Source organism: Diorhabda sublineata, chromosome 2 (genome assembly GCF_026230105.1).
Source record: "Diorhabda sublineata isolate icDioSubl1.1 chromosome 2, icDioSubl1.1, whole genome shotgun sequence".
Taxonomy (NCBI): Eukaryota; Metazoa; Arthropoda; class Insecta; order Coleoptera; family Chrysomelidae; genus Diorhabda; species Diorhabda sublineata.
Window position 1 is genome coordinate 41,041,706 of NC_079475.1, and position 19,108 is coordinate 41,060,813.

At 32.2% G+C, this 19,108-nt stretch overlaps 1 protein-coding gene across 2 annotated transcripts in view; it reads right to left on the reverse strand.

Annotated features, from left to right (window-relative positions):
* Positions 1-19,108, reverse strand: part of LOC130453213 (netrin receptor UNC5C) — a 327,846-nt gene that overhangs the window by 211,917 nt on the left and 96,821 nt on the right. For both annotated transcript variants that reach the window (XM_056792838.1, XM_056792837.1), the window contains exon 3: positions 18,558-18,938. In XM_056792838.1, coding sequence (XP_056648816.1) covers positions 18,558-18,938 — 381 coding nt within the window. The remainder of the gene's footprint in view (positions 1-18,557; positions 18,939-19,108) is intronic.

The following is a 19,108-nucleotide window of genomic DNA, read 5'->3' on the forward strand; positions in this document are numbered from 1 at the left end:
CGAATACAAAGTAAGGGTGTGACAATATTATTCATTATTCCTCGTTATTCGGCTGCAAGTATGGAAAATCTAAAAGAAAACTAACGTCGTAAAATAATTTGGTAGAAGCTATGCACGGAAAACTCGGTCGGTTTACGAAAATTGGACGGAAAATCGGCACCCAAATATTCTGAAAAGAAAATTGAAACGAAACGTAAAAATATTTAATAAAAGTATTGGCTTATCCGTAAAAAAAATTTCTCAATTCAGCTTGTAATGAATTAGAAGTCAAAAAAGTTTTTTTTTGTATTTGAAGACCGTTAAGATCCTGGACAATCTGTATACTATTAGTGAATAAGATGTTTTGGCAGGCTCAATGGTATGAAAATGTATCTGTATCAATTTAGTAGTTGAAAACATGTTTACTTACATGTTTACATCTTTAATGTTTACATATTTACCTCTTTAGTCGATTATTTCAGTTTCCACAATTTCCGTTCAGTTTGGTTTACTATCAATTATTTCCGCATCAATATGGAAATCTACCTATTTCCACTAATTTCACTTCGAATGTACATACACTGTTGAACATATATCAACTCGAATTTCAAAGTTTACAACTCCCGGCGCTATACCAGAGATAACTACGTAAACCATTATTTGAGTACTTTTAGACAGAGCTGGACTCAACTAATTACAAAAACGTCTCCAATATTATATAAAAACGCAAAAGGAATATCTAAATTGACTTAAATATATGAAAAAATAAATTTTGAAATTCAAAAATCAAAAAAAAATTATTCGGTTTATGATAGCTAGGAACGTTTCAGCACAGGATTCTCATATACAATCAAAATAACCGGCGCTATACCAGGGATAACTACGTAAATCATTATTTGAGTACTTTTAGACAGATCTGGACTCGACTAATTATAAAACATGTAAATTAAAATACAACATGGATTGTTATTACGAAATACGTCTTCAGTATTATATGAAAACTCAAAAGGAATATATAAATTGAATTAAATATATGAAAAAATAAATTTTGAAAGTCGAAAATCAAAAAAAAATGATTCGGTTTATGATAGCTAGGAACGTTTCAGCACAGGATTCTCATATACAACAAGAACAACCGGCGCTATACCAGGGATAACTACGTAAATCATTATTTGAGTACTTTTAGACAGATCTGGACTCGACTAATTATAAAACATGTAAATTAAAATACAACATGGATTGTTATTACGAAATACGTCTTCAGTATTATATGAAAACTCAAAAGGAATATATAAATTGAATTAAATATATGAAAAAATAAATTTTGAAAGTCGAAAATCAAAAAAAAAATGATTCGGTTCATGATAGCTAGGAACGTTTCAGCACAGGATTCTCATATACAATCAAAATAACCGGCGCTATACCAGAGATAACTGTGTAAACCATTATTTCAGTACTTTTAGACAGAGCTGGACTCAACTAATTACAAAAACGTCTCCAATATTATATAAAAACTCAAAAGAAATATATAAATTGACTTAAATATATGAAAAAATAAATTTTGAAATTCAAAAATCAAAAAAAAATGATTCGGTTTATGATAGCTAGGAACGTTTCAGCACAGGATTCTCATATACAATCAAAATAACCGGCGCTATACCAGGGATAACTACGTAAATCATTATTTGAGTACTTTTAGACAGATCTGGACTCGACTAATTATAAAACATGTAAATTAAAATACAACATGGATTGTTATTACGAAATACGTCTTCAGTATTATATGAAAACTCAAAAGGAATATATAAATTGAATTAAATATATGAAAAAATAAATTTTGAAAGTCGAAAATCAAAAAAAAAATGATTCGGTTCATGATAGCTAGGAACGTTTCAGCACAGGATTCTCATATACAATCAAAATAACCGGCGCTATACCAGAGATAACTGTGTAAACCATTATTTCAGTACTTTTAGACAGAGCTGGACTCAACTAATTACAAAAACGTCTCCAATATTATATAAAAACTCAAAAGAAATATATAAATTGACTTAAATATATGAAAAAATAAATTTTGAAATTCAAAAATCAAAAAAAAATGATTCGGTTTATGATAGCTAGGAACGTTTCAGCACAGGATTCTCATGTACAACAAGAACAACCGGCTCTATACCAGGGATAACTACGTAAACCATTATTAGAGTACTTTTAGACAGATCTGTACTCGACTAATTATATAACATGTAAATTAAAACACAACATGGATTGTTATTACGAAAAACGACTTCAGTATTATATAAAAACTCAAAAGGAATATCTAAATTGACTTAAATATATGAAAAAATAAATTTTGAAAGTCGAAAATCAAAAAAAATGATTCGGTTCATGATAGCTAGGAACGTTTCAGCACAGGATTCTCATATACAACCAAAATAACCGGCGCTATACCAGGGATAACTACGTAAACCATTATTTGAGTACTTTTAGACAGAGCTGGACTCAACTAATTACAAAATATGTAAATTTAAATACAATATGGATTGTTATTACCAAAAACGACTCCAGTATTATATAAAAACTCAAAAGGAATATATAAATTGAATTAAATATATGAAAAAATAAATTTTGAAAGTCGAAAATCAAAAAAAATGATTCGGTTCATGATAGCTAGGAACGTTTCAGCACAGGATTCTCATATACAACCAAAATAACCGGCGCTATACCAGGGATAACTACGTAAACCATTATTTGAGTACTTTTAGACAGAGCTGGACTCAACTAATTACAAAATATGTAAATTTAAATACAATATGGATTGTTATTGCCAAAAACGACTCCAGTATTATATAAAAACTCAAAAGGAATATATAAATTGAATTAAATATATGAAAAAATAAATTTTGAAATTCAAAAATCAAAAAAAAATGATTCGGTTTATGATAGCTAGGAACGTTTCAGCACAGGATTCTCATATACAACAAGAACAACCGGCGCTATACCAGGGATAACTACGTAAACCATTATTTGAGTACTTTTAGACAGAGCTGGACTCAACTAATTACAAAATATGTAAATTTAAATACAATATGGATTGTTATTACCAAAAACGACTCCAGTATTATATAAAAACTCAAAAGGAATATATAAATTGAATTAAATATATGAAAAAATAAATTTTGAAAGTCGAAAATCAAAAAAAATGATTCGGTTCATGATAGCTAGGAACGTTTCAGCACAGGATTCTCATATACAACCAAAATAACCGGCGCTATACCAGAGATAACTGTGTAAACCATTATTTGAGTACTTTTAGACAGAGCTGGACTCAACTAATTACAAAAACGTCTCCAATATTATATAAAAACTCAAAAGAAATATATAAATTGACTTAAATATATGAAAAAATGAATTTTGAAAGTCAAAAATAAAAAAAAATGATTCGGTTTATGATAGCTAGGAACGTTTCAGCACAGGATTCTCATATACAACAAAAAGAACCCAAATACGATGAGTAACATCAACAGGGGAATGTAATAAATCGCGTTCACTCGTTAGTGAGGGTATTTAAAAAAACTGAGAAATATTTGGGGTTGTTCAGTAAAAAATTTTCGTATTCAAGGGAGTACACGAATAGGTTTTGGAAGTTGATACATCGAATGAATTTGTTTTTATATCTGACTCTCATAGAGGGCGTTAGTTACACGTTTCGTACCAAGTAATATTGAACATAACTTGAACAACATTGTGTACAGTTTTCGGAATATTTTGAGTTGAAAATTATCAAGTAATAATCGATGTTGGTATAAAGTATTGATAAAATTATTAATTATTATTATCTATTAGTAAGAATTATGTGAATTGAAAAGTTTTTGTATCTTAAATGAGACCCTATCGATAAAACGAAGGCATTTAAAAGAATTGCGACTGAAGGCTTTCGTTTGTTGTCAGGTTTCTCGAAAATTCGGTCTAATCAGTATAGGATCTTGTTTTTCAACGTAAATACAAGTAATAATTCACAATTTCCTTGGACGTATCAACTTCCGAAACATATTAATGTACGCTCTTTATTTTGAAAAGAAAATTTAGAAGTTAAATCCGTCTCTGCAAATAATTTAGACTCTAGTAGAATGCTCCTCCGCAACGCTTTCGCAAGCACGAGCATCCAGCACAGACACATAGACACACACACTGTAACTTTGTCATATATGTGTATGTTAAATGGATTATGCAACAGCGACTTTATGCCGAGTTGTTAGTACAGTCGTATGAAAATTATCGCCATAAACCATTTCTGAGTTGAATTATGAATTATAAAACACATCTATTAGTGAAACAAAGCCTCCCTCGCGATACTACCGTTATAAAAACACCCCTATCTTTAAAATCCAATGGTCCAAAATCGAAACTGATCTGTTTTTGATCTGGAAACGCCGCATGCCGAGAATAACAAATCACCTACTCAACTCCAGTCAGGAATACCTCGAATTAAAACAATCTAACATCATTACATCGTATTGGGTTACGCGAAGGACTAAATGCTGTAGATTTTTAATAATTGCTGTGATGGATGGGGTTTTAAAAATTTTAAAAAGCCGTCACGCGTTCTTTCATTAAAAGATCATTTCGGGCCCGTATAGTCGGGTCAAATTAGGTACGTAAATTCTCTTCAAACTGAAAATCGGTGAAATTGTTTAAAATATAATTGAAAATAAAATTTGAATGTTCTACATCATTTCAGTGTTTGGAAAACATTTTATTCAAGGTCAAAGGTCGAAAAAATGAGTTTTTCGCGGTTATCAGCAAAACGGTGAGTTTTATCATAAAAATACCTCAGAAAAAAATTGTAGATCATAAAATTATTTATAAAAAACGTATGAATACTTTTTTTCCTACGAGCTACCTTTTTTGATATATAACGATTCAAAAAGTTGTTAAATTTATCTTTCAGATTTATTGTATTTAATGGCTCATTATATCTCAGAAACGGTGGCTTGTAGGAAAAAAAGTATTGATACATTTTTTGTAGATAATTTTATGATCTACAATTTTCATCCGAAGTATTTTTCTGATAAAACTCATCGTTTTGCCGATAATCACTAAAAACTCATTTATTTGACATTTGACATTGAATAAAAATTTTATTTGCCACTATAATCCAGTCAATTTAGACATTCGAAGTTACTTAAATTCTTATCAAGCTGAAAATCGGTAAAATTGTTTAAAATACAATTGAACACAGAATTTGAATGTTTCCCAACATTTCCTTGTATGAAAAAAATTTTATTCAAGGTCAAAGGTCGAAAAAATGAGTTTTTTACAATTTTCAGCAAAACGGTAAGTTCTATCATGAAAATACCTTAGACAAAAATTGTTGATCATAAAATTATCTACAAAAAACGTATTAATACGTTTTTTCCTACGAGCTACCGTTTTTGAGATATAACGATTCAAAAAGTTGTAAAATTTATCTTTCAGATTTATTGTCGTATTTAATGGTTTTTACAACTTTTTGATTCATTATATCTCAGAAACAGTGGCTCGTAAGAAAAAAAGTATTCATACGTTTTTTGTAGATAATTTTATGGTCTATAATTTTTATTCAGAGTATTTTTATGATAAAACTCACCGTTTTGCCGATAATCACTAAAAACTCATTTTTTTGACATTTGACATTGAATAAAAATTTTATTTGCCACTATAATTCAGTCAATTTAGACATTCGAAGTTACTTAAATTACCATCAAGCTGAAAATCAGTGAAATTATTCAAAATACATTTGAACATAGAAAGTTTCCCATCATTTCCGTGTATATAAAAAATTTTATTCAAGGTCTAAGGTCATAGAAATAAGTTTTTTGCAATTTTCAGCAAAATGGTAGGTCCTATCATGAAAATACCTCAAACAAAAGTTGTAGATCATAAAATTATCTACAAAAAACGTATCAATAGTTTTTTTCGTACTAGCCACCGTTTCTGAGATATAACGATTCAAAAAGTTATTTGTCGTATTTAATGGCTATAATGATTGCATCTTCGTGAATTGATAATTTATTTGATGAAATTGTGACAGTTTCAACAGAAATTTCTTACAAATACTCACAACAAGTCTCGGTTCATTCCAATGTTGTAAGAAAAGTTTACTTCTGAAACGACAACTTTTACAACTTTTGAATCATTGTATCTAAGAAACGGTGACTTGTAGAAAAAAAGTATCCAAACGTTTTTTGTAGATAATTTTATGTTCTACATTTTTTGTCTGAGGTATTTTTATGATAAAACTCACAGTTTTGATGAAAATTGCAAAAACTCATTTTTTGACATTTGACCTTGAATAAAATTTTTTCCATACACGGAAATGTTGGGAAACATTCAAATTCAATGTTGTTCAATTGCATTTTAAACAATTTTACCGATTTTCAGCTTGATGTAACTTCGAATGTTTAAATTGACCGGATTAGTAACCGTGGACAGTCGTTAAATATTTTCCCCATCCTATTTTTTTAAAAAAAAAAAAAGAAGAAAACATACGATGACGGCACCAGTACTAAACCGGCAATTTTTCTCTCTAGGCTGTAATTACGATTAAAATAATGGATGTCGCAGCTTTTTTCGGCTCAAAAACATGCCCGGTTTAATAAGAAAACTTCTACCAGGTGCATTCTAAAGTTAACAAAATAACTAGAAATTATGACCAAGATATCGTGATTTATTGTCAATGTTTATGTCAAATATATTCAGAACAATCAACAATTTAATGACTATATTCATATATACTCATTACGAGCCTTCAAAATCAGTTTAGTTTGTTACCAATCATATTTTTACAAGTTTTTACATTAAGGATTTTTACTCAAGAAAAAAAATATCTGCGCGGATAATTATTTCTAAATCTCATTGTCACGAGATTCTTGATGTAAAAAATTCGGGAGTGGGTAGATAAAATAAAAAAAATTTTCTAATACGATCCCTCGTTTTTGAGTTATAGGCTTTATTTATATTTTCTAAATTATACATTCGAACATTATGAAATTTCAATGGATGTTTAAGTATGTCTTTGTAGTGAGTTTGACGGAATACATTATTCTAAACTACTATCTTAAAGCCAGGGGCGGCTTATGCACAATGGTTAACAATCCGTTACTTCTAAAGGGACAACCTGTACAATCTAAAAATATCAAAAATGAATATTTCGATAGATTTTCTAGCAAAAAGGTCTGTTTGTTCAATTCGATAAGATTTATGGTTTAGGAGATATTTAGTGTTTTGGATCGTTGTACATGTCAAGAAGAAAATTATCATAAATTGTAATTATTTATTAAAAATACTTACAGGTGGTATTGAAACTCAATCTTGGACAACTAAAGAATAAATAAATAAACATTTGTACTACGTACTATCATATTGCTAGCATGAAACTTGAATTATTTTTCAAATAGTAGGCTACTACAACGTGACTTAATTTATTAATGTCAATTAGCTGTCAATCTTTTAAAAACCTGTCATCAATACTTATCACATCGTACTTAAGGTTTTAATCCAGTAGAATTTACTTTTAGTAAATATGCCAACACGCTTTTGATGTATGGTTTAACTTCTGGGGTAACTCCAGTTGTCACAAGCCATAAGGTTATGTACTGAACGCTCCCCGGGCAGAATTACACCCTGTAGACTGTAGAACTTTCATTAGGGTTGATTGTGGCTCTCGGGAAACTGGTTTGTCTACATAAAAGCAATCAGGAATACCTTATTTACCCCCTTTTACATCCAAAAAATACATGTCATGGAAGTCGAGGATCCTCATGGTACAATTCCAACAAAATATCCGGAAGTGCAAGGTGCTCAAGTTGTAGATTAATAAATTTTTCTACATTTCAATTTAATTAACACGATATTTGACAGTACGCAGTTCAATTAAAAATGTTTGATTGCGTTTTAACACCTAGTTTTAACATTTTCAATATTATGATAATTTTTTTCAGAATGTCTCTTTATGGGGAACATATCTCCTGAATTATAAATTTGATAAATCGATTAGAACAGCATGTCCAATGCTTTATTAATAATAATTCATGTTATTTTCATATTTTTATCTTCACCCCTGTACAAATATATTTTTAAAATCCGTAATTGTTCGTGTGAAAGCCTTCAAGATGCAATTTTTCCAGCTGACACCCGATCGGCCCCTCTTATTTAAAAAAATTGTGTAATATCCTGAATGCCTTTAGGCTGACGATTCGTTCTTTCGGTTTTCGTCTGTCTGATTGGTGGTTGCGTGCTTCTTCGATTTAATTTGAATCGCCCACGAGAAAATAACCACTCACACATATATGTACGTACAATACGAGTTTACACAAAACATAAAAAAGAAGATTTTCTGAATGGTAATGTGTCATTAAATGACAATGACACGTAACTGAACATGTACAATAGATGTTAATTTAACTTTGATATTAATTTAATTGAAAAAAATATAAATATATATATACAGCGATATGCAGAAAAATGATTAAGGATTTAAATAATTAAATTATCAAGTTTCGAGAATTGCTACTTAAATTTTGTAATATGGCAACACTGATACGATTATGTCAAATCTGACATTGACATTATGAAGTTTGACATTTATAATAGTGAATGTGCGTTTGAGGCAAACTTGAAAATTAGTTCTAATCGCATACATTTGATATTATTTCAACATTGGTTGTGAAAATGTTTGGATACCGCATAATTTGACAATCGCTTGAAAAGAAAGCTGGTATCGATTGGTGCGAAGAAATACTTGATAAATTCAATCGTGGTGTTTCAAAAAATGTCATGACAGACAGCACGAAGCACTTCGAAGCAAAAGGTCCCCTTTTTTTTTCGAAATAACTGCACATGTCTTTATAATTTCAGTAGATAGATCAATTCTGATTAGTACATCAGCATTTAGTCGCCAGAAGTATTAAAAAACATCAGGAAAAGACCTTTTTTGGCATCCAATTATTTTTTCTTATTATCTTAGTAGCTATGTTCGATAATTTCAAATGCCGAAATTCTTTTCCAAAATTGCATTTCTCGTAGTAATTAACGACGTTTCGGGGATCACCGATGAACGCCGTAAAAACGGAATTTTCTCGGGTTTCTTCATGACATAGTGAAAAATAAAAGTTGTTTACCTGAAAATCGAGAGGAGGAAACAGAGCCCCGGATGCCGTTACCAATCATGAATATTTCAAAATCCGTTTTGTATTGATCTGAAATCTGTTTCACATCTTCCCAAGTTTCGTATATCAAATCAAGGGAATGAACCGAGAAATTTCCAAACTTTTTGAGTAACAAATTCATGTTGAATAACGTTTAAAAGATAATACAATTAATTACAATGAAGCTTTGATCCTTCTAGTTAAATCGTATATTACAAGACTTATCTCGCTATATCCATCATATAATTAAAGCCGTGCCAAGAGCACACACGTTCGTATATATATACATACACACATCAATTCATATACAACATCCAAACGTGATCTTAACCACCCCTCATACGGGATCCTAACCACTGCTGGACTAACGCTAATGAAGCTGTAAGGGCATTATCATCGAAAGGCCAGTGATGTTAGACCAAGCAACAGGAGATTTGTTACGACATAAATCAATAATACAAACTATAATTCATTTATAGGTAAAGTAAGATAAATCTCAATATCTTTCGAAGTTTTGTTAAGCTACCGCAAAAACTGTTTGTTTTGAATCCTTTTTATATTCGTGTTTTCTGAGAAAGCTAACCTAGTATTTATTTATTTAACTAGATTTTTGGGGATATTAGTGTTAAACGATTGTCACTACTGAAGGTCTGAGATATGTCAACGCTGATGTGAATATGTCAAATCTGTCATTGTCATCATAAAGTTTGACATTTTTGACGTGTTGTCATTCGAGTGCTATTTGAGTTGTTTACAGATACTTAACAGTGGCTCGTAAGGAAAAAAGTTTTATATACGTTTTTTGTAGATAATTTTATGATCTACAATTTTCATTCAGAGTATTTTTACGATAAAACTAAGCGTTTTGCTGATAATCTCGAAAAACTCATTTTTTTTTTTGACCTTTGATATTGAATAAAAATTTTATTTGCCACTATTCGAAGTTACTTAAATTCTTATCAAGCTGAAAATCAGTAAAATTATTTAAAATACAATTGAACATAGAAAGTTTCCCATCATTTCCGTGTATAGAAAAATTTTTATTCAAGGTCAAAGGTCGAAAAAATGAGTTTTTTGCAATTTTCAGCAAAACGGTAAGTTCTATCATGAAAATACCTTAGACGAAAATTGTAGATCATAAAATTATCTATAAAACACGTATGAATACTTTTTTTCCTACGAGCTACCGTTTTTGAGATATAACGATTCAAAAAGTTGTAAAAGTTAAAATGTTTCAGATTTAATGTCGTATTTAATGGCTATAATGATTGCATCTTCGAGAATTGATAATTTATTTGATGAAATTATGACAGTTCTATCCAGTCAACAGAAATTCCTTACAAATACTCACAAGTCTCGGTTCATTTCAATGTCGTAAGAAAAGTTTACTTCTGAAACGACAACTTTTACAACATTTAAATCATTGTATCTCAGAAACAGTGGCTCGTAAGAAAAAAGTGTTTATATGTTTTTTGTAGATAATTTCATGTTCTACATTTTTTGTCTGAAGTATTTTTATCATAAAACTCACAGTTTTGATGATAATCGCGAAAAACTCATTTTTTTGACCTTTGACATTGAATAAAAATTTTATTTGCCACTATTCGAAGTTACTTAAATTCTTATCAAGCTGAAAATCAGTAAAATTATTTAAAATACAATTGAACATAGAAAGTTTCCCATCATTTCCGTGTATAGAAAAATTTTTATTCAAGGTCAAAGGTCGAAAAAATGAGTTTTTTGCAATTTTCAGCAAAACGGTAAGTTCTATCATGAAAATACCTTAAACAAAAATTGTAGATCATAAAATTATCTATAAAAAACGTATGAATACTTTTTTTCCTACGAGCTACCGTTTTTGAGATATAACGATTCAAAAAGTTGTAAAAGTTAAAATGTTTCAGATTTAATGTCGTATTTAATGGCTATAATGATTGCATCTTCGAGAATTGATAATTTATTTGATGAAATTATGACAGTTCTATCCAGTCAACAGAAATTCCTTACAAATACTCACAAGTCTCGGTTCATTTCAATGTCGTAAGAAAAGTTTACTTCTGAAACGACAACTTTTACAACATTTAAATCATTGTATCTCAGAAACAGTGGCTCGTAAGAAAAAAGTGTTTATATGTTTTTTGTAGATAATTTCATGTTCTACATTTTTTGTCTGAAGTATTTTTATCATAAAACTCACAGTTTTGATGATAATCGCGAAAAACTCATTTTTTTGACCTTTGACATTGAATAAAAATTTTATTTGCCACTATTCGAAGTTACTTAAATTCTTATCAAGCTGAAAATCAGTAAAATTATTTAAAATACAATTGAACATAGAAAGTTTCCCATCATTTCCGTGTATAGAAAAATTTTTATTCAAGGTCAAAGGTCGAAAAAATGAGTTTTTTGCAATTTTCAGCAAAACGGTAAGTTCTATCATGAAAATACCTTAAACAAAAATTGTAGATCATAAAATTATTTATAAAAAACGTATGAATACTTTTTTTCCTACGAGCTACCGTTTTTGAGATATAACGATTCAAAAAGTTGTAAAAGTTAAAATGTTTCAGATTTAATGTCGTATTTAATGGCTATAATGATTGCATCTTCGAGAATTGATAATTTATTTGATGAAATTATGACAGTTTCAACCAGTGAACAGAAATTTCTTACAAATACTCACAAGTCTCGGTTCATTTCAATGTCGTAAGAAAAGTTAACTTCTGAAACGACAACTTTTGAATCATTGTATCTCAAAAACAAAGGCTTATAGGAAGAAAAGTATTAATACTTTTTTTGTAGATAATTTTATGTTCTACATTTTTTGTCTGAAGTATTTTTATGATAAAACTCACCGTTTTGATGAAAATTGCAAAAAATTCATTTTTTGACATTTGACCTTGAATAAAATTTACAAACTTTTACAACTTTTGAATCATTGTATCTCAGAAACGGTGGCTCGTAAGAAAAAAGTGTTGATATGTTTTTTGTAGATAATTTTATGTTCTACATTTTTTGTCTGAAGTATTTTTATCATAAAACTCACAGTTTTGATGAAAATTGCTATATTTGTGTTTTCTGAGAAATCTAACCTAGTATTTATTTATTTAACTAGATTTTTGGGGACATTAGTGTTAAACGATTGTCACTACTCAAGGTCTGAGATATGTCATCGCTGATGTGAATATGTCAAATCTGTCATTGTCATCATGAAGTTTGACATTTTTGACGTGTTGTCATTCGAGTGCTATTTGAGTTGTTTACAGATACTTAATTTTCCGAATTCTGAGATTCCAAAATCTCAAAACTATAAAATATATGATCGCAGTAGACAAATAGACAATGTTGGTGGTGGATAACCAAAAAATGATCCAGTTTTCCTGGTCTATTATCAAACGGCAGTAATAAAGCGAGGGGAGGCTGATAGTTTGTACATTGGACCAAGGGTGGTTATTGTTTCCACGATTTCGATGACGTATTACTAAATTTGGCACATTCATCGCTAAGGAAACCGATTCCTATGATCTTTGAACTGGTTAATTCACTAACGCGAATATATAATAATGGTTGAAATATAGATATTTGGAGTAGTTCATTAATAAGCATTGTTAGAGCGGCGCTCCCAATATACATATAATTGAGGTTAGAAAAACCAATTTGAATCAGTCTGAATGGAATAGATTTTTTATTAAGCGTATAATCAGAACTTATGACAGTGTAGAAGATTTTTTTGGAAGTCCTCGTTTCCTATTTCTCATTTCTTTAGTTTACTGAATCATTTTTGACGATCTATTCTCCATTTTACCATTTGAATTCTTCTTTTTCAACTGTTTTATCTAGATGTTCTATATTTAAGTCTTTTCGTCTCCGAAGATGGTCCTAAAAGTACCTGGCCTGACCTGGAGGTAGAGGTAGTTGCTGTATTAGAAAGTTCACAATCTATACGTCATATTTTTCAAATTTGAAATATTTTTTCTATAGATAGTGAACGTTTTCAATCTAAAAAATTAGATTCTACGCTGGGTGAAACTGTTTTTCTGTTATTAACAGTAAAATATTGGGTAGTACCGTTTAGACGAGACCGTACGACCTGAGAAGACCAGCAGCGCAGTGGTCGACCAAACGATCCAAGAAATTTTGAAGAAAATCCTCAAAGCGGTACTGGATGATCGTGGACTGAAAGTGCTAGCAGCAGACAAAGCAGGTATTCCAACCAATTAACTAAAAATTAAGACATGGGAAAGACATGCGCAAGAAGGGTGCCGCGTTTGTTCACTATGGAACAAAAACCGTAATTAAATTGAATTTTTGCGTCGTCTGGGAACCATGGATGAAACGTGGGTCCATAACTCCACTCTCGAAACAAAACAACACTCAAATCAATGGACTGAAAGGGGAGAACCGTTTCCAAGGAAAGCAAACACCGTTCGATCTCCAGGCAAGGTCATGGTGATGGTTTTTTGGGCTGCGCGTGGGATAACTTCCATTGAATATCTTCAAAAAGAAAAAACTATCAACGGCGAGTATTTTGTGAACTTATTACAACGATTAAGCGAAAAAATAAAGCTGAGAACAAAGTGTTGTTGTTGTATTCGACAGATTCAAACTCTACACCTAATTCTTCTATTTTCGAAATGCTTCTTCGTGGATCAGAGCTTTTTGATGAAATTAGCAAGCTCAGATCTAAAATACGCTTCCTTTTTTGCTAAGAATGTCTGCTTCCTGATCGCTTGGTAGACCCTGGAGGCTTTGGTGTGTGTTCATACTCCTACACTATCTTAGTCGTTCACTAAAAAGTCTTTAAGGCATTCTAGCCGCATTTCGCTTGATCGAAAACATTAATTGAATAATTTCAATAAAAAATCTCGTTCATATTGCAGTTAAAATGTATATATCTCAATAGATATTTCTTATTTGAACATTGGCGTGCACACTTGAAGGTTTTTTTTATTCAAGAAAGTGGACAGGGATAATTAAAAACGAAATAATCTATAACAAACTTGTGAAGAACGGCCTTTTCTACGACGTTAATTTCGATTTATAATACTCATAATTACATAACCCGAATCATAATTTATGTTTACGAGCTTTTTCTAATTAAACCATCTGAAAACGGATTTACTGAAGGTAATAAACTTTATCGGTTTTTAAATGCGAATCCACTAATATAACTCGCATTCAGACAACAAAGAAAAACAACAAAAAGAAATAAATTTTAGTAAACGAAAATAAAATTTTACATTTGTTGCATATCTTTTGTTGTACGAACTTATCTAATTTTGTTTGCAGAATTTGGTCTATAAAAATTTACCTCGGAGGTTTTGTCGATAGAAAACCTCGCACCCAAAGAGGAGGTGCTCGGTTGTTTCGTTGCAGAGCTATCGAGAACTCTTTAATTCATCTTTGTTCGCTGAAAGAGCCTTCATGACTTTTCGGGAAACCTCTAGAAGGTTGTGGTTCTACGGAAGGAATTCACTTTGTTGAGTTTGAGGATTCAATGTAGCCACATACTGTTGCACAGTTATAAACCTCACATACTTAAGAATGAATTTCTACCGGAGGGACACAAAAAAACTATTCACAAAGCGTAATTTGGATTTAGATTAAGAATAAAAGGAAAGTTCCATCTTGTACGACTACCAAGAACGTTGTAGACAACTCGCTGGTGCGAAAGCTGAAAGGAATCATCAATGGGAGGAATCTGTATAAAATTTTTGTACTACAGAATAAGTGGAGGTTAGGTAATTTAACTTTTTGACTTCGCCTCGTAAATACTTGTTCGTTTCTCATCGGCGTTGCGTTCTAGAATCTGTGTAATAAGTAGATCTTATCTATAGTAACAATTCAATCTATCTGTGTAGTCAATAATTTTAACAAACCCACTTTTCCCATCACATCACCTCAACAGTTACTTTTAATTACTAGAGAAAAGAAAAAAATAGATTTTTATCTGTTCTATTCACGGCACCGCAACGGAATAATTATCGTTCACATAAACGCCCCTTAACTGAGTCACTGAAAACTTGGAATGGAAATTAAAAGGTCGGAATTAATTACAAAAATGAATTATGGTGTGTTTCAAATAATTTTAGTGGTTGCATATACATATATCTGAAAGTAATGCCGCGAAAATGAAGCGTTGGATTAAATATTTAGAAAACTGTGATTACATCAAAAAAAAAATAATGAATTGAACATGAAAATTTGTTTTTAGGACTTTCCTCAATGACATAATCTGTCCATAAAAGCAGTGGTGCCCTTTTAGATGAAGAAATGAAGCATTGAACTAAATATTGCAAAATATTTTTTTCATTTTCAATTTCCTTCATGATTTTCGTATATCCCATAGAAAAAATTAGTATAAAACTGTAAGGCAATAAACATAAATTCTTTTGTATATTTCAGTGGGCGGTTGAAAACTAGTTTCAAATAACAAATTTTCCATCCGCGTTTGTAAATCAAACAGAAACGACTTTACAACAAGAAAAAGAAAAAAAAATGTGACTATAAACTTTCTACATGATAATCAACGCAGCGTCGTTATCGATTTTAAATATAATAAATTGAAGAACCACTATAATAAATCAAACGTTTTGCTTTCGTGTTTTAATGAATTTTTTGTTTAATGTTTTCGATTTTATGAAAACTTCATAGCCTTCATCGATTCATTTCTTAAATATAAATGCTGTGTCAGATCCTGGAATGTTTCTTGAGGTAATAGGATGTGAATTGAAGGCTGGTTGTAACTGGTTCCAAGCAAGTTCAATGGTTCACATGAACACGAGTCATACCAATTCTGTATGGCCGTATCATTATCACATTTCTCAATTTTTTTTACCAGTGATAGGTGGGAAAATCCGTTTTGGACATTTAAAATTCAAGACGACTGATAATAACCGTACAGAAGTTACAGAATTTTGCAGATCGTCGAAAGTTTCCACGAGGAATTACACATGACAAAAGTTTGTGCGAAGCTGGTGCCAAAAAATCTGACTCCTGACCAAAAGATGTTGCGTCAACGGGTCTGCTCAGACTTCCTTGAAAGGTTAGAAAAAGATTTGCTCTGAAAGGGACTCGATTTGAATCGATGGAAGAGCTCCTGAAGGCCATCACCAAAGAAGACTTCCAGCACTTGCAGCAGAATGTTTTCTATGTTTTTCTATAATATTCTCCTGAAGGATGCCAAGCAAGTTCAATGGTTCACATGGACACGAGTCATATCAATTCTGTATGGCCGTATCATTATCACATTTCTCAATTTTTTTTACCAGTGATAGGTGGGAAAATCCGTTTTGGACATTTAAAATTCAAGACGACTGATAATAACCGTACAGAAGTTACAGAATTTTGCAGATCGTCGAAAGTTTCCACGAGGAATTACACATGACAAAAGTTTGTGCGAAGCTGGTGCCAAAAAATCTGACTCCTGACCAAAAGATGTTGCGTCAACGGGTCTGCTCAGACTTCCTTGAAAGGTTAGAAAAAGATTTGCTCTGAAAGGGACTCGATTTGAATCGATGGAAGAGCTCCTGAAGGCCATCACCAAAGAAGACTTCCAGCACTTGCAGCAGAATGTTTTCTATGTTTTTCTATAATATTCTCCTGAAGGATGCCAAGCAAGTTCAATGGTTCACATGGACACGAGTCATATCAATTCTGTATGGCCGTATCATTATCACATTTCTCAATTTTTTTTACCAGTGATAGGTGGGAAAATCCGTTTTGGACATTTAAAATTCAAGACGACTGATAATAACCGTACAGAAGTTACAGAATTTTGCAGATCGTCGAAAGTTTCCACGAGGAATTACACATGACCAAAGTTTGTGCGAAGCTGGTGCCAAAAAATCTGACTTCTGACCAAAAGCTGTTGCGTCAACGGGTCTGCTCAGACTTCCTTGAAAGGTTAGAAAAAGATTTGCTCTGAAAGGGACTCGATTTGAATCGATGGAAGAGCTCCTGAAGGCCATCACCAAAGAAGACTTCCAGCACTTGCAGCAGAATGTTTTCTATGTTTTTCTATAATATTCTCCTGAAGGATGCCAAGCAAGTTCAATGGTTCACATGGACACGAGTCATATCAATTCTGTATGGCCGTATCATTATCACATTTCTCAATTTTTTTTACCAGTGATAGGTGGGAAAATCCGTTTTGGACATTTAAAATTCAAGACGACTGATAATAACCGTACAGAAGTTACAGAATTTTGCAGATCGTCGAAAGTTTCCACGAGGAATTACACATGACAAAAGTTTGTGCGAAGCTGGTGCCAAAAAATCTGACTCCTGACCAAAAGATGTTGCGTCAACGGGTCTGCTCAGACTTCCTTGAAAGGTTAGAAAAAGATTTGCTCTGAAAGGGACTCGATTTGAATCGATGGAAGAGCTCCTGAAGGCCATCACCAAAGAAGACTTCCAGCACTTGCAGCAGAATGTTTTCTATGTTTTTCTATAATATTCTCCTGAAGGATGCCAAGCAAGTTCAATGGTTCACATGGACACGAGTCATATCAATTCTGTATGGCCGTATCATTATCACATTTCTCAATTTTTTTTACCAGTGATAGGTGGGAAAATCCGTTTTGGACATTTAAAATTCAAGACGACTGATAATAACCGTACAGAAGTTACAGAATTTTGCAGATCGTCGAAAGTTTCCACGAGGAATTACACATGACAAAAGTTTGTGCGAAGCTGGTGCCAAAAAATCTGACTCCTGACCAAAAGATGTTGCGTCAACGGGTCTGCTCAGACTTCCTTGAAAGGTTAGAAAAAGATTTGCTCTGAAAGGGACTCGATTTGAATCGATGGAAGAGCTCCTGAAGGCCATCACCAAAGAAGACTTCCAGCACTTGCAGCAGAATGTTTTCTATGTTTTTCTATAATATTCTCCTGAAGGATGCCAAGCAAGTTCAATGGTTCACATGGACACGAGTCATATCAATTCTGTATGGCCGTATCATTATCACATTTCTCAATTTTTTTTACCAGTGATAGGTGGGAAAATCCGTTTTGGACATTTAAAATTCAAGACGACTGATAATAACCGTACAGAAGTTACAGAATTTTGCAGATCGTCGAAAGTTTCCACGAGGAATTACACATGACCAAAGTTTGTGCGAAGCTGGTGCCAAAAAATCTGACTCCTGACCAAAAGATGTTGCGTCAACGGGTCTGCTCAGACTTCCTTGAAAGGTTAGAAAAAGATTTGCTCTGAAAGGGACTCGATTTGAGTCGATGGAAGAGCTCCTAGAGACCATCACCAAAGAAGAGTTCCAGCACGTGCAGCAGAATCTTTTCTCTATAATATTCTCCTGAAGGATGGAACTGTTGACCAGTATTGTACGCATCAAGAACCTAGTGGTTTGAGTATCATAATCGATAAGTACTTACACGCAATTTCGACAGTAGCAGGTTGACTTTTGATACTTCCTTTTCCGCTCCAAGCATAACACTCGCACTTGAATTTTTCTTTACCGAAAAATTCTTCGACCATTTTTCTGGTAACGTTCGCATCGGCCTCAAAAATCCGCACGCCGTTTTGAGGATCTACGAACCAATTTTCGACGGTTTCTATTTTCTTGGCGCCGTTGCATTTGAAATAGAGACTAAGCGCGTGCGCGGCGCGACATTGTAACGTAGCCGGACGACCTTTTACCACGAACGCGTTCTGGGGTTCCGCTAAGAAAATTGGAAGGTCCGAATTGAGAAGAAGCGATTCGTCTTGCTCGGGCGTGGGTTTCGGCGTGGATTGCTCTTCGAGTAAAGCGCCATCTGTAAACAAACAAACAAACAAAATTATACTGCACAATAACTAAACTATTCTCGAGTTGAATTGTTAATTTTTTATTTTATTAAATGAAAGTTGTAGCAAAACCGTTGTTCGATTTTGGATTTTTTTAACGAATTTTTCGGAAGCTCGCGCCTGGAGATACATTATAATA